The 15,244-nt window shown below is 41.6% G+C and overlaps 1 protein-coding gene across 3 annotated transcripts in view; it reads right to left on the bottom strand.

Moving 5' to 3' along the window:
* LOC141140471 (interferon-induced, double-stranded RNA-activated protein kinase-like) overlaps positions 1-15,244 on the bottom strand; it is a 303,555-nt gene that overhangs the window by 252,173 nt on the left and 36,138 nt on the right. For all 3 annotated transcript variants that reach the window (XM_073627694.1, XM_073627692.1, XM_073627693.1), the window contains one exon: positions 4,707-4,835. In XM_073627694.1, coding sequence (XP_073483795.1) covers positions 4,707-4,810 — 104 coding nt within the window. In that variant the 5' untranslated portion in view covers positions 4,811-4,835. The remainder of the gene's footprint in view (positions 1-4,706; positions 4,836-15,244) is intronic.

Raw genomic sequence — 15,244 nt, 5'->3', positions numbered from 1 at the left:
GCATGACATTGGCCTTGCTCCAGTCTAGTGGTACCAAGCCAATCATTAAAGACTCTAAAAAAATGTGAAACCATGGCTTTGAAGTAAAAGAGCTCAACTCTTTGAGGACACATGGATGTAAGCCATCTGGTTCCGATGCTTTATTCACCTTAAGGCTCCATGCACACTAGGAGCAGAAAAACGTCAAAGTTTTTAGCTTTAAAAACGTGGCATAAAAGACACAAATAGAAAGCATATTGTACAAAGTTTAGGTGAGTCTATGAGAGTTTAAGAATTTTAGTTTACAGGCGTTTTTTGCACTACACGCCCCTCTGCAAAAGTTTTACTCCCAAAATAACCAGAATGCATTTCACACTGCATTGCATTTTTACTAAAAAACGTTGAAACTTGACGTTCAGAGGAGATAAGAGGAGTTTAGGAGAGACTGACGTTTTTACAGCTCCTAATCTTCTCCAGAAAACGCGATAGAGAAGGGGTTTTTTTCCTGCCTGTAGAAGTCATAATGTGCAAAGACACATAGAATACAATGGAAGTGCTTCTAGAGGCAGGAGAAAAAAAGTCAAACGCTTGTAGAATCAACGTTTTTTTTAAGTCCAGTGTGCATGGAGCCTTATTTTGTCTAAATGCTTCTGAACCATATCAGAGGGCCTGCATGTTCAGACCTGAACTTTTACCATTAACATATTTAAATAATTTTGGGGAGTTTTCCTACTTTCTTTCACAACCTGTTGTTTATTTTGAATTTGCGTGGCCCTGGTTTTCTATTTATGCTTTTACACTTGTAAAACTTGTAGGCAAGTTTTGGTGCCCTAAATAACTTCCCTTTGCTAGGTCACATCTTTTACGCAGGACACTTCCTTGTTTTCCTGGTCTTACAGCATAAAATATTGTAAAAAAGTAATCTTATAGGAAATGGTTATTCCCACCAATTATGGTAAAAATTTATACGGGGAAAAGTCACCTCTTTGCCTCTGGAGCCTAATGGAGCGCTATAGCGTTAAAAATAGCACCTGCAAAGCGCCCTGAAACAGCGGCTCCATTCACTCCAGTGTGAAAGCCCGATGGCTTTTTAACCCTGGAGCGGTGGCGCTGGCAGGGCGTCAGAAAAAGTCCTTGGAGTGCATTAGGAGCAGTGAACTCACCGCTCCTAAAGCGCCCCTGCCCATTGAAATCAATGGGCAGTGGCGCCGAAACGCCGGCAAAGTGCCACTGTAGCAGCGCTTTGCGAGCGGTTTTAACCCTTTTTCGGCTGCTAGCGGGGGTTAAAAGCGCCCCGCTAGCGGCCAAATACCGCTGCAAAAACGACGGTAAAGCGCCGCTAAAGCTAGCGGCGTTTTACTGCCGACGCCCGGGCGGCGCAGTGTGAAAGGGCTCTAAAGGTACGTGCATAGTATACCTAGTGGTATATCTGGCCATGTGCATACAACAATAAATGAGAAGCATGTAAGCATTTTTACAGATCTCCTGTCCTTCTACACTACCCAGACTGACATTACAATAGTAGACATACAGTATCTCACAAAAGTGAGTACACCCCTCACATTTTTGTAAATATTTTATTCTATCTTTTCATGTGACAACACTGAAGAAATGACACTTTGCTACAATGTAAAGTAGTGAGTGTACAGCTTGTATAACAGTGTAAATTATTGTCTAAACCACTGGCAACAAAAGTGAGTACACCCCCAAGTGAAAATGTCCAAATTGGGCCAATGTGTCAATATTTTGTGTGGCCACCATTATTTTCCAGCACTACCTTAACCCTCTTGGGCATGGAGTTCACCAGAGCTTCACAGGTTGCCACTGGAGTCCTCTTCCTCTCCTCCACGATGACATCACAGAGCTGGTGGATGTTAGAGACCTTGCGCTCTTCCACCTTCAGTTTGAGGATGCCCCACAGATGCTCAATAGAGTTTAGGTCTGGAGACATACTTGGTCAGTCCATCACCTTTACCCTCAGCTTCTTTAGCAAGGAAGTGGTCGTCTTGGAGGTGTGTTTGGGGTCGTTATCATGTTGGACTACTGCCCTGCAGCCCAGTCTCTGAAGGGAGGGGATCATGCCTTGCTTCAGTATGTCACAATACATGTTGGCATTCATGGTTCCCTCAACAAACTGTAGCTCAACAGTGCCAGTAGGTAAGCGCCGGTTCACATTAGAAGCGGCACGACTTGCAGGTCGCCTCACCGAGGCGACCTGCACACGACTGCCGCGGCGACTTGCAAGACGACTTCTGTATAGAAGTCTATGCAAGTCGCCCCCAAAGTAGTACAGGAACCTTTCTGCTAAGTCGGAGTGACTTGCGTCGCTCCGTTTAGAACGGTTCCATTGTACAGAACGGGAGGCGACTTGTCAGGCGGCTAGGTCGCCTGACAAGTCGCCCCGTGTGAACCGACTCTCAGACACACTTGTCTTTGTACTCCTCACCTGGTTGCGCCACACACCCTTGACACCATCTGAACCAAATAAGTTTATCTTGGTCTCATTAGACCACAGGACATCGTTCCAATAATCCATGTTCTTAGTCTGCTTGTCTTCAGCAAACTGCGGGCTTTCATGTGCATCATCTTTAGAAGAGGCTTCCTTTTGGGATGACAGCTATGCAGACTCATTTGATGCAGCGTGCAGTGTATGGTCTGAGCTAGGGCTGCAACTAATGATTATTGTCATAATCGATTAATCGGCCGATTATTTTTTCGATTACTTTGATTAATCGGATAAAATCATTAAAAAAATGTAATAAGCCATTTTTCCGTTTACTTAAAAGTAATAATGAAAAAAACTGAGTGTTACACTCAAACTGCAGAATAAAACACCAATGATGGGGTACTATTCCTCCTGGGAACACCAATGATGGGGTACTATTCCTCCTGGGAACACCAATGATGGGGCACTATTCCTCCCGGGAACACCAATGATGGGGCACTATTCCTCCCAGGAACACCAATGATGGGGCACTATTCCGCCCGGAAACACCAATGATGGGGCACTATTCCGCCCGGAAACACCAATGATGGGGCACTATTCCACCCGGGAACACCAATGATGGGGCACTATTCCACCCAGGAACACCATTGATGGGGCACTATTTCACCCGGGAACACCAATGATGGGGCACTATTTCACCCGGGAACACCAATGATGGGGCACTAGTCAAAGGGAAGACCAATGATGGGGTACTATTCCTCCTGGGAACACCAGTGATGGGGCACTATTCCTCCTGGGAACACCAATGATGGGGCACTATTCCTCCCAGGAACACCAATGATGGGGCACTATTCCTCCCAGGAACACCAATGATGGGGCACTATTCCTCCCAGGAACACCAATGATGGGGCACTATTCCTCCCAGGAACACCAATGATGGGGTACTATTCCTCCTGGGAACACCAATGATGGGGTACTATTCCTCACGGGAAGACCAATGATGGGGCACTATTCCCCTCCCCCTCCCAGGAACACTAATGGGGCACTATTCCCCCGCCCCCTTCCAGGAACACCAATGGGGCACTATTTCCCCCCCCCTCCCAGGAACACCAATGATGGGGCACTATTCCCCTCCCTCTCCCAGGAACACCAATGGGGCACTATTTTCCCCCCTCCTCCCAGGAAAACCAATGATGGGGCACTACTATTCCACCCACCCGCCGGAACACCAATGATGGGACAATCCCTCCCCCAGGAATACTTAGGATGGGCACTTGTCATAAAAACTCATGTACTGTGTATGTACTGAGTTTTTACTGTTATATTAGACATTAGCCGCTACCTTTCACAGTCAATGTACAGCTCGGCTCTCCCCATGGCTGCTTCTTGCCTCTCTGTTCCCTGGAGGCAGCAGCGGGCGGGGCTGAGAAGATCAGTGGGGAGCTGACGTCAGCGAGGAGAGGCTCAGACGTGCCTGGTCACATACGGCGGCGCCTTGTACACAGGAGGACAAAGGAGGATTTATTTAACGGACAGATAGGGAGGAAGGTGCGGACCAACTAATCGATAATGAAAAATCGTTGACAATGATATTCATTATCGATTAATCGTTTCAGCCCCCACCCAACCCCTTTAACCTCTGCAGCAATGCTGGCAGCACTCATACATCTATTTCCCAAAGACAACCTCTGGATATGACGCTGAGCACGTGCCATCAACTCCTTTGGTCCACCATGGCGAGGCCTGTTCTGAGTGGAACCTGTCCTGTTAAACCGCTGTATGATCTTATACACAGTGCTGCAGCTCAGTTTCAGGGTCTTGGCAATCTTTATGTAGAGCAACAATTCTTGTTTTCAGATCCTCAGAGTTCTTTGGCATGAGGTGCCATGCTGAACTTCCAGTGACCAGTATAAGAGAGTGAGAGCGATAACACCAAATATAACACACCTGCTCCCCATTCACACCTGAGGCCTAACGAGTCACATGACACCAGGGAGGGAAAATGGCTAATTGGCCCCAATTTGGACATTTTCTCTTAGGGGTGTACTCACTTTTGTTGCCAGCGGTTTAGACATTAATGGCTGTGTGTTGAGTGATTTTGAGGGAACAGCAAATATACACGGTTATATAATCTGTACACTCACTATTTTACATTTTAGCAAAGTGTCATTTGTCACATGAAAAGATACAATAAAATATTTACAAAAATGTGAGGGGTTTACTCACTTTTGTGGGATACTGTACATGCAAGAAATATATGCAAAAGTCTTTAGAACTGTACCTGCGGTCATGAGGAGGTCCAGTGGGGTCACAAAGAAATATGGGTGTTGATTGATTTGTTGAACAGAAGGTTAAAAGCAGTCCTTTGTAGTTAATCTTTGCCATTGTTGTTGAAAAAATAAACAGGAATCTGTAACCAGAAAACAAAATGAAACTTAGGAAATTATTATAGATGCCAAAATTCACTAATCAGTATCAGGCATGGATTAGTAGTCTTGCAACTTTGGCAAATGGCAAAAGAGATGGTGCATTTTAATTTCTGGGTTAGTGTGAAGCATTGAGAAGACAGTCTGGAAGGGAAAGGAGAGGTCACATAGTATAAAAGACTATAAATGCAAGCATGTATTTTATATTTTTTCTAGTACACAACAGTAACATCATGGAAAAAACATGAAGAGTTATACCTTAGCCCCATTCACAACTATGCCTTGCAGTAACACACAAGTACTGTAACAAATGGCATCACAGCATTTGCCTGTTACTGTGGCACATCGCAATGCATAACATAGTAACATAATTATGTGGGGAAAAAAAATGGTACATTTAGGTCCACTGTAACGCAAATGTTAAAGTGGATTTAAACCCACTACCATCATTTGCAAGATATTAACATAGTTAATATCTATAATGATATATATGCCTCCTGCTTGTATCGTTTTGTTTTATTACTCACCCCCTCAGCTCTGATTTGCCCCGCAATATCGCTGAATTGGTGGGCATTTCTCATTTCCGGCGCTCGGTGAGTTGTGACATCAGAGGACTCCTCCGCCCACTGCTACACTCCCCTGGCCAGCCGGTGTTCTGAATATGAGCCTCGTACCAGGGAAGACTGAAGTGCATGTGCAGGAGTGACAGAGCGCGTTCTGTGACGAAGCAGAGCGCACTCATGTTACTCCTGCGCATGTGCAGAAGAAAGCTTACTCCTCCGTCCCCCTCCGTGTCTTCCACATCCCCTGCTGCCTTCCTCCTCCTCCACCCCCCCTCGTTCCCCGCAGCTGGCTTCCCTCTCCTCTATAATCCTCTCCTCTACCGCGGGCTGCGGCGGGGCGCGCGGGGGAATCTGTAAGGATGGAGAGCGGAGAAAGGGGCCAGTATATCAATTACCGGCCCCTTGCTTTTCTGAATGGGACACAGAGCGTTCGTTACCAATCGCTTTGTGTCCTGTGATAACTGAGCAGAGTAACCTGTGTGTTGCTATGCTCAGTTTATGAATGGAGAAGAGCCTCTGTCTTCCCTCCATTCATCAACAATGCAGAGAAAAGGACTGGGGAATCTGTATCCTCTGTCCGTTTCTCTGTCTGAAATGGGAGATGTCAGGGGTCTCGGTTTAGACCCCTGACATGTCACCAAAGCCCCCAACAGGGCTAAAATAATAAATATATAAAGATATAAAAATAAAACTGTAAAAAAAAAAAGATAAAAATGAAATTTGAAAATAGGAAACGACTGACACCACATTATAAATAGATAATTGCGCTAATATTAAACTACTAATATTGCATAGTGTACCACCAAATGTGTGAATAATTGTGAGCATATACTGAACCATACAAAATAAATACAATTATTAATTTCCTTCTGTGTAATGATAGCATATAGAGCAAACTTTTGCCACAGGTAAAGAATATCACATTCCACTGTGTGCAAACCAAATTATCTGCCAATAAAATCACATATGAGGGACTAGAGAGATATATATATATATATATATATATATATATATATATATATATATATATATATATATATAAAAATGTAGTATAGCTGTATCCAGCAGCAAAGACACCCCCCCCCCCCATCAGACCAGTGGAGTGTCTGCAGCCAGGGCTGAGAATATGCTGAGGTGTGGAACATCCAATCCTGGCAGAGCAGCAGAAGAAAGGAGTGGGAGGGAATTAAAAAATAATGCATGTCTCTTAGGCTAGTGCACAAGATATGTAAATCACCTGTCACTCACAGCAAGGGGGAGAATTTGACAAAGTTTTTCTCTGTTTGTCAAGATTTATCTCACTGAACAATAAAAGAGGATTGCTCAGAGCTGGATTAACTCTTTGTGGCAAGACTGGGCTCAAATGATAGGAAATCTTATACTCTACATTATGACATTAAAAAAAAAAAAAAATTCAGGTTTACATCCACTTTAATGCACTGCAAAGGACTGGACAAGTGTGACTTGGATTTTACAGTATAGAGTTTGGCAATGTTTTGCTTGCATCTATCTAGCAAGGTTACTTTGTGGTATAAGCAAGGAAGCTGAGACTTCTGCAGTGTGTAAATGTGCTTTTACTATACAAGGATGCTGTACATACAAAACTATTACAATATTATGAATACAATACAAGCCTGACAGTTATCCAAACAAGCAAAATGCCTAGCAAATGAACAGCCTATGGTATATAACAGTACAAATACACTTAAAGGTTACTTATCTTCTGTTACTGTATGTTCGTGATCTCCATTGGCAACAATTCTCCTTGAGACCAGGCACCTTTCTTGTATCATGAGTGGCTTCTGATCTTAAAGCATGATGATATAGCCCCAGCTTATGCCTGAATCCCCCTTTTATGTTTCAGGCTGTTTACCATAGTTACCAAACAACAGAAAACATACCTGTTTACTGCAGCTGTAGAAACAATGGACTGTTGAAACTGTGAATTGAATACAACAATGGTATCTACGTACCCATTGTATGCAGCAGCATTTGTTTGAGAAATATCTACTCAAGCCAAAACCTGACAGTAATCTATGAGCAACCACTATTGTCCCATGTAATGTTGTGTCTGATTAATATAAAAAAATATATCATATTTTAACAAACGCAACACAGGCTACACCAGACCCTGGCACTCTTAGCACTTTGACTTGACCCTTCGATATATGTTAATGTTAAGCAAAAAACAATTGTTTTTTCCTATACATGAAAGGATGCCTTTCAAGTATACAGTAAGTGCACTCAAGGTAGTGCTAAACTGACTTTGGGATTTGTCCCATCCCGGTTTAAAGTGAGATGTGCTGGAGAAGAAAAGTTTGTTGCGAGTGTACATTTCATATGGAAAGCTGATGTTTTTGGAGTGCACCTAGCCTTTGCACTGATATTTCCACTTAGACTTACCGATAATGGTATTTCTAGGAATCTCTCAGGACACCAACCTAACAGATGATTGGTTCCTCCTTCTATAGGAAACACAATTAAATCCGTTCAAAATCCCTCCCATTCCCTTGTCCCTAAAGTTGAGATAAATCAGACTGCCTCCACCAGGGCCCAAAGGGAAAAAAATATGTCTATACAATGTAACATATAAAAAGGAAGGGTTGGAAATAGGCTTGCTGTCCTGGAAGATTCCTAGAAATATTGTTACCAGTATGTTCAAATAGGAATTTCTCCAATCAACTTCGAGGACAGTAACTTGAGAGGAAAAGTAAGTAATAAAAACAAGCCTACTCCAGGGTGGGACCAGTGGCAATGGAACTTTACTGCCAAATGCTTGGTCTTGTCATTCGGGAACTTTCACTCAATAGTACCTCAATATGACCAAATAGCTGCTCCGCAGATTTGCACCACTGTCGCTCTCATCTTGCTGCCCCCAAATTAGGAAAGAATGCTCCTTAAATGGAGGTGCCTGCTATCCTTAATTAGTATTATTATTATAGGTATAAACAGAGTATACAACAATGTACATAATAATAAGCCCAAACAATTAAAATATCAATATCGATATACAATTACAGTGGTTATAAAAAGTCTACACACCCCTGTTAAATGTCAGGTTTCTGTGATGTAAACAAATGAGACAAAGATAAATCATTTCAGAAATTTTGCAAAATTTTGCAAAAACACATCTGAAGTCTCCCAAAAGCATGTGGGAAAATATGTTATGGTCTGATGAAACCAGGGTTGAACTTTTTGGCCATAATTCCAAAAGATATGTTAGGCGCAAAAACAACACTGCACATCACCAAAAGAATGCCATACCCACAGTAAAGCATGGTGGTGGCATCATGCTTTTGGGCTGTTTTTCTTAAGCTGGAACAGGGGTCTTAGTCAAGGTAGAGGGAATTATGAACAGTTCCAAATACCAGTTAATATTAGCACAAAACCTTCAGGCTTCTGTTAGAAAGCTGAACATGAAGAAGAACTTCATCTTTCAGCATGACAACGACCCAAAGCATACATCCTAATCAACAAAGGAATGGCTTCACCAGAAGAATATTCAAGTTTTGGAATAGCCCAGCCAGAGCCCAGACCTGAATCCGATTGAAAATCTGTGGGGTGATCTGAAGGGGGCTGTGCACAGGAGATGCCCTCGCAATCTGACAGATTTGGAGTGTTTATGCAAAGGAGAGTGGGCAAATATTGAAAAATCAAGATGTGCCATGCTGATAGACTCATACCCAAAAAGACTGAGTGCTGTAATAAAATCAAAAGGTGCTTCAACAAAGTTTTAGTTTAAGGGTGTGCACACTTATGCATCCAAATTATTATTTTTTTTTATTTTTACTTCCCTCCACCAAAATATTTCAGTTTGATGTTCAACTGAGTTGTACAGTTTATAGGTCACAATAAAGGTGGAAAAAGTTCTGAAATGATTTATCTTTGTCTCATTTTTTTACATCACAGAAACCTGTCATTTTAACAGGGGTGTGTAGAATTTTTATAACCGCTGTAGGTCCAAAATATGGGCTAAGGCTGGATTCACACCTATGCAGTTTTAGTGCTTTTTGCATTTTGTAGATTTCCACTACAGAACATGTTCCATAGGAAACCATGTTAAATGGACTGTAGTGCAAATCTGCAAAATGCAAAAAGCACTAAAAATGCATAGGTGTGAATCCAGCCTAAAACCCATCCTAAAGGGAAGGGACGAGGAGCGTAGAGAAAAAAAAAAAACTATCACATGCATTCTCTACGAAAAAGGATATTTACAAAAGCAAATACTCCCAAGTAGAGATTAATGCATGCTCCTAGGCTATGGGGAGGCACATAAGAGACGACCAACGAGGAACGACCATCTCCTATGTGCCTCCCCATAGCCTAGGAGCATGCATTAATCTCTCCTCGGGAGTATATGCTTTGGTAAGTATCCTTTTTTGGAGGGAATGCATGAGATGGAATTTTTTTTTGCTTCTCTTTTTAGCCATATTTTGATCTTATTTGTATATCAACATTTGAATATTGATACTTTAATTGTTTGTCCTTATACTTATATACATTTTTGTATATTCTATGTTTATACCATGCATTGTATTTATATGTATTCTTTTTAATTTATAGATCAAATTTTGTAAACACAAGGCATCTGTCATATGTGAATATGAAGTCCAGAAGTGGTCTAGTCCACAAAACGTGCTGACAGATAATGTGATGAGCGACAGTAGCCATTAAGCGCTTTCATATTTTAAGCAATGTAATTTCTACCTGGATAACTTTAGGACATTGTATAATAAACCACAATTTTTTTACTTTGTTCTGGTAGAGTTATAATACAGACTGGTTATCCTTGAACACCCTATATTGCTGATTTTTCCTCTCTAGTACTACCGCATTTATTCTTGAGTTGATGACTTACTAGTATATGGTTATGCTAAGACTACTATGTTGTTGTTGTCCCTCCCGCCCACATTTACAACTAAAAATTTCTAGGCAGATAGGACCACCAGCCAGTGGCTTCAGGCTATGCCCCCATCCACATACAGGGGCTAAGGTCCTAAAAAAAGAAATAGAAGCCTCTGATCCAAGCAAAAAGACACAAGCAGAGGCAGGCCTTGCTGATCTGCATTTAGAGAGGGACCACTGACCCAAATGGCCATCTGATCAAGACAAGAAAACAACTAACATTGTACTACACCTGGATGGTAGGAAATACAATCTAAACTAAGGGATGAAGGGGTTAACTGTCCTAATTTTGTTTCCTGTAAGGGGAGAAACCATCATGCCTCAGGTTGCTGTCCTAGAAGATGACTGGAGATAATTAGCTTTGTTTGTGTTGTCTCCTGGAGCAGTAAGAAGCAAGAATGCAACATACTGTATAGTTAGTAGTCATGAGTGACCAGATCCGTAGTAAAAAATAAGACAGTCAAGCAATAGTAATGCAAAATAACTTTCTATTTACATTAGGCTACTTGCATGCATACAATAAAAAATAAAATGTCTAAATCTACAAAACATGTTAGTTTATTGCTGTCCAGTAGTGGTGCCAGGGGGGACTTGGGTGTGTTATAAACCCCCCAAAATTTAATCAAGCACCCCCATTTTCTCTGCCGGGTTTAGCATTAGCTCATGCCCTGTCAGCTCCTGGCAGATTAGGCAAGCAGTGGAAGACCTCCACTGGTTAAGTTGTAGCAGAGAGCTGTTTACTGTAAATGTCTCAGTTACATTGGTGGTCAATGTAATCACAACTGTTATATTGGTGGTCAGTAGATATCTTACCATTACATTTGTGGTCAGTGTAGTATCCCTTCATTACACTAGTAGGCACTGTAAATGTCCCTGTTACATTTGTGGTCATTGTAAATATGCCCATTACTTTAGTAGTCAGTGTAAAATCCCCCATTATTTTGCTGGGGAGTTTAAAAACCTTTGTTACATTAGTGGTCAGGTTAACCACTTGCCGACCGCCCCATGTACATATACGTCGGCAGAATGGCACGGCTGGGCAAATGGGCGTACAGGTACGTCCCTTTGAATTTGCCGCCATGTGGTCACGTGCGCGTGACCCTGCCGTAGGCTCCGTGAGTAAGATTGCAGGTCCCGCGGACTCGATCGCCGCGGGTATAACCGCGATCGTCTCACGGAGCTGAAGAATGGGGAGATGCTAATGTAAACAAACATCTCCCCATTCTACCTAGTGACACTGTCACTGATCATAGCTCCCTGTGATCGGGAGCTATGATCAGTGATGTGTCACTCGTAGCCATGCCCCCTAACAGTTAGAATCACTCCCCAAGACACACTTAACCCCTCCCTAGCCCCCTAGTGGTTAACCCCTTCACTGCCATTGTAATTTTTACAGTAATCAGTGCAATTTTATAGCACTGATCGCTGTAAAAATGACAATGGTCCCAAAAATGCGTCAAAATTGTCCGATGTGTCCGCCATAATGTCGCAGTCATGATAAAAATCGCAGATCGCCGCCATTACTAGTAAAAAAAAATTAATAAAAATGCCATAAAACTAACCCCTATTTTGTAGACGCTATAACTTTTGCGCGAACCAATCAAAAAACGCTTATTGCGATTTTTTTACCAAAAATATGTAGAAGTATACATATCGGCCTAAACTGAGGAAAAAAATTGTTTTTTTATATATTTTTTGGGGATATTATAGCAAAAAGTAAAAAATAATGCGTTTTTTTCAAAATTGTCTCTCTATTTTTGTTTATAGCGCAAAAAAATAAAAACCACAGAGGTGATCAAATACCACCAAAAGAAAGCTCTATTTGTGGGAAAAAATGGACTTCGATTTTGTTTGGGAGCCACGTTGCACGACCGCGCAATTGTCAGTTAAAGCGACGCAGTGCCGAATCGCAAAAGTGCTCTGGTCTTTGCCCAGCAAAATGGTCTGGGGCTTAAGTGGTTAAAAGCCCCATTACACTGGTAGTCAGTGTGAAATCCCCTGTTTCATTGGTGATCAGTGTTGAAATTCCCCCTAACAATGGCGGTCAGTGTAAATCCCCATTAGCATTAAAGGTCAGTCCAGAAATACTCCCATGGATTGGTGGTCAGTGTAAAACCCTTTTACATTGGTGGTCAGAGTAGAAATTCCCCATTGCATTGAAGGTCAGTGTAGAAATCCTTCCATAGATTGGTGGGCAGTGTAAACTCCCTATAACATTAGTGGTCAGTGTAGAAACCCCCAATACATGGATGGTCAGTGTAGAATCCCTGTTTAATTTGTTGGCACTGTACAAAGTTACATAATTTGTCATGTTGGTCAGTGTAGAACTCCTCCACCCCTTACATTTGTAGCCAGTGTGGAAACCCCTACATTTGTGATCAATGTAAATCCCCCATTGCACCGATAGTCAGTGTGAATCTCCTCTTATAGTGGTGGTCAGTGCAGAAATCCCCCCCCCTTACAATGGCGGTCAGTGTAAATCCCCCATAACATTGATGGTCAGTGTAGAAATTCTCCCTTAGATTGGCGGTCAGTGTAAACTCTTCATTACATTAATGATCAGTGTAGACCCCCCCCCCCACATTTCATTGGTGTTCAGTTTACATACAAGTTGTAGTTACATAGTTAGTCAAGTTAAAAAGAAGACACAAGTCCATCTAGCTCAACCAATAGAAGAAAATATTTTCATTGATTTAGAACTGTAGCTTGGCAAAGCCTGCTGCTATTAATTCTATGATCCACCAGAACACCCAGATCTTTCTCAATCAACTCTCTCAGCTGTTCTCCTCTTAGAATGTATTATGTATGCATATTTTTAGCCCCAAGTGCATATTACTTTTATCAACATTAACCACTTGTTGCCCAAACCCTTTCTGACATTTCTCACATACAGTTGTGTAATAAAGTATTTGCCCCCTTTCCGATTTTTTTTTTTGTTTTGCATATTTGTCACACTTAAATGACTCAGATAATCGAGCAAATGTTATTATTACACAAAGATAACCCAAGTAAATACAAAATGCAGTTTTTACATGATAGTTTCATTTATTAAGGCAAAAAAGCTGTCCAACCCTGCTTGGCTTTATGTGAAAAAGTAATTGCCCCTAAACCTAAATAACTGGTTGTGCCACCCTTGACAGCAACAACTGCAATCAAGCGTTGGCAATAACTGGCAAGGAGCCTTTCACATTGCTGTGGAGCAATTTTGGCCCACTCTTTGCAGAATTGTTTTAATTCAGCCACATTGGAGGGTTTTCCAGCATGAACGGCCTGTGTAAAGTCATGATACAGCATCTCAATTGGATTTATGTCCGGGCTTTGACTAGGCCACTACAAAACTTAAATTTTGCTTTGTTTGAACCATTTGGAGGTAGACTTGCTGTTGTGTTTCGGATCATTGTCCTGCATAACCCAAGTGCACTTGAGCTTGAGGTCACGAATTGACACCCGGACATTCTCCTTTAGGATTTTCTGGTAGAGCTCAGAATTCATGGTTCCATCAATTATGGTAAGTCGTCCAGGTCATGAAGCTGCAAAGCAGCCCCAGACCATGACGCTACCACCACATGTCTGACTATTGGTATGATGTTCTTGTTATGAAATGCTGTATTAGTTTTATGCCAGATGTAACGGGACGGGGCGCACACCTTCCAAAAAGTTACATTTTTGTCTCATCAGTCCACAGAATATTTGCCTAAAAGTCTTGGGGATGATCAAGATGTTTTTTGGTAAATGTGAGATGAGCCTTTATGTTCTTTTTGGTCAGCAGTGGCTTTGGCCTTGGAACTCTCCCATGGATGACATTTTTTCCCAGCTCTTTCTTATTTTTGAATCATGAACACTGGTCTTACCTGAGGCAAGTGAGGCCTGCAGTTCTTTAGATGTTGTCCTGGGTTCTTTTATGACATCCTGGATGAGTCGTTATCATGCTCTTGTAGTAATTTTTGTAGGCTGGCCACTCCTGGGAAGGTTCACCAATGTTCCAAGTTATCTCCATTTGTGGATAATGGCTCTCCCCGTGGTTCGCTGGAGTTCCAAAGCCTTAGAAATGGCTTTGAAACCCTTCCTAGACCAATACATGTACATTACTTTGTTTCTAATCTGTTCTTGAATTTTTTTAGATTGTGGCATGATGTGTGGCTTTTTGTGATCTGTTAGCGTGCTTCACTTTGTCAGACAGCTTCTATTTATGTGATTTTTTTGATTCAACAGGTCTGGCAGTAATCAGGCCTGGGTGTGGCAAGTGAATTTTAACTCGGCTTTCTAAAAAATTTTGGTTAATCACAGTTCATTCATGATTCAGCATGGGAGGAGGCAATTACTTTTTCACATATGGCAAAACAGGTTTGTACAGCTTTTTTCCCTTAATAAATGAAATAATCATTTCAAAACTGCATGTTGGATTTACTCGGGTTATGTTTGTGTAATATTAAAATTTGTTTGATAATTTGAATCACTTAAATGTGAGAAATATGCAGAAAAAATTAAAAAAAGAAGGGAAGAGTAAATACTTTTTCACATAACTGTACATGTAAAAATTAGCATTTTTTTGTACTAGATAATTACTTAGAACCCCCAAAGATTATATATTTTTTTATAGCAAAGGCCCTGGAGAAAAAAAAATGGTGGTTGTTGCAATTTTTATGTAAATGGTAAAGGATATTTAGCGCAGACTGCAAACAGGACACAATCACAATAAAGACACTGAAGGTAAATTCAATGACACCTCTCATAAATATAAAATATCAAAACAGTGGTGCGCAATTATTAAATGTCCATAAATAGTGGGTGTGTGTGAAATTAAATAGAGCTGTGAAAGCAAGACCGGTGGTACACACTCAAGAAAACAAGGATCTCTGATCCAGTGACTGTGATTCCCTCCACCACACATGGATGGCCTCTCACCTTAACGATTCGACCTGAAA

The sequence above is a fragment of the Aquarana catesbeiana genome, linkage group LG04 (assembly GCF_042186555.1).
Source record: "Aquarana catesbeiana isolate 2022-GZ linkage group LG04, ASM4218655v1, whole genome shotgun sequence".
NCBI lineage: Eukaryota > Metazoa > Chordata > Amphibia > Anura > Ranidae > Aquarana > Aquarana catesbeiana.
Note: the sequence above shows the minus strand (reverse complement) of the source record. Positions and strands in the feature narration are given on the sequence as shown.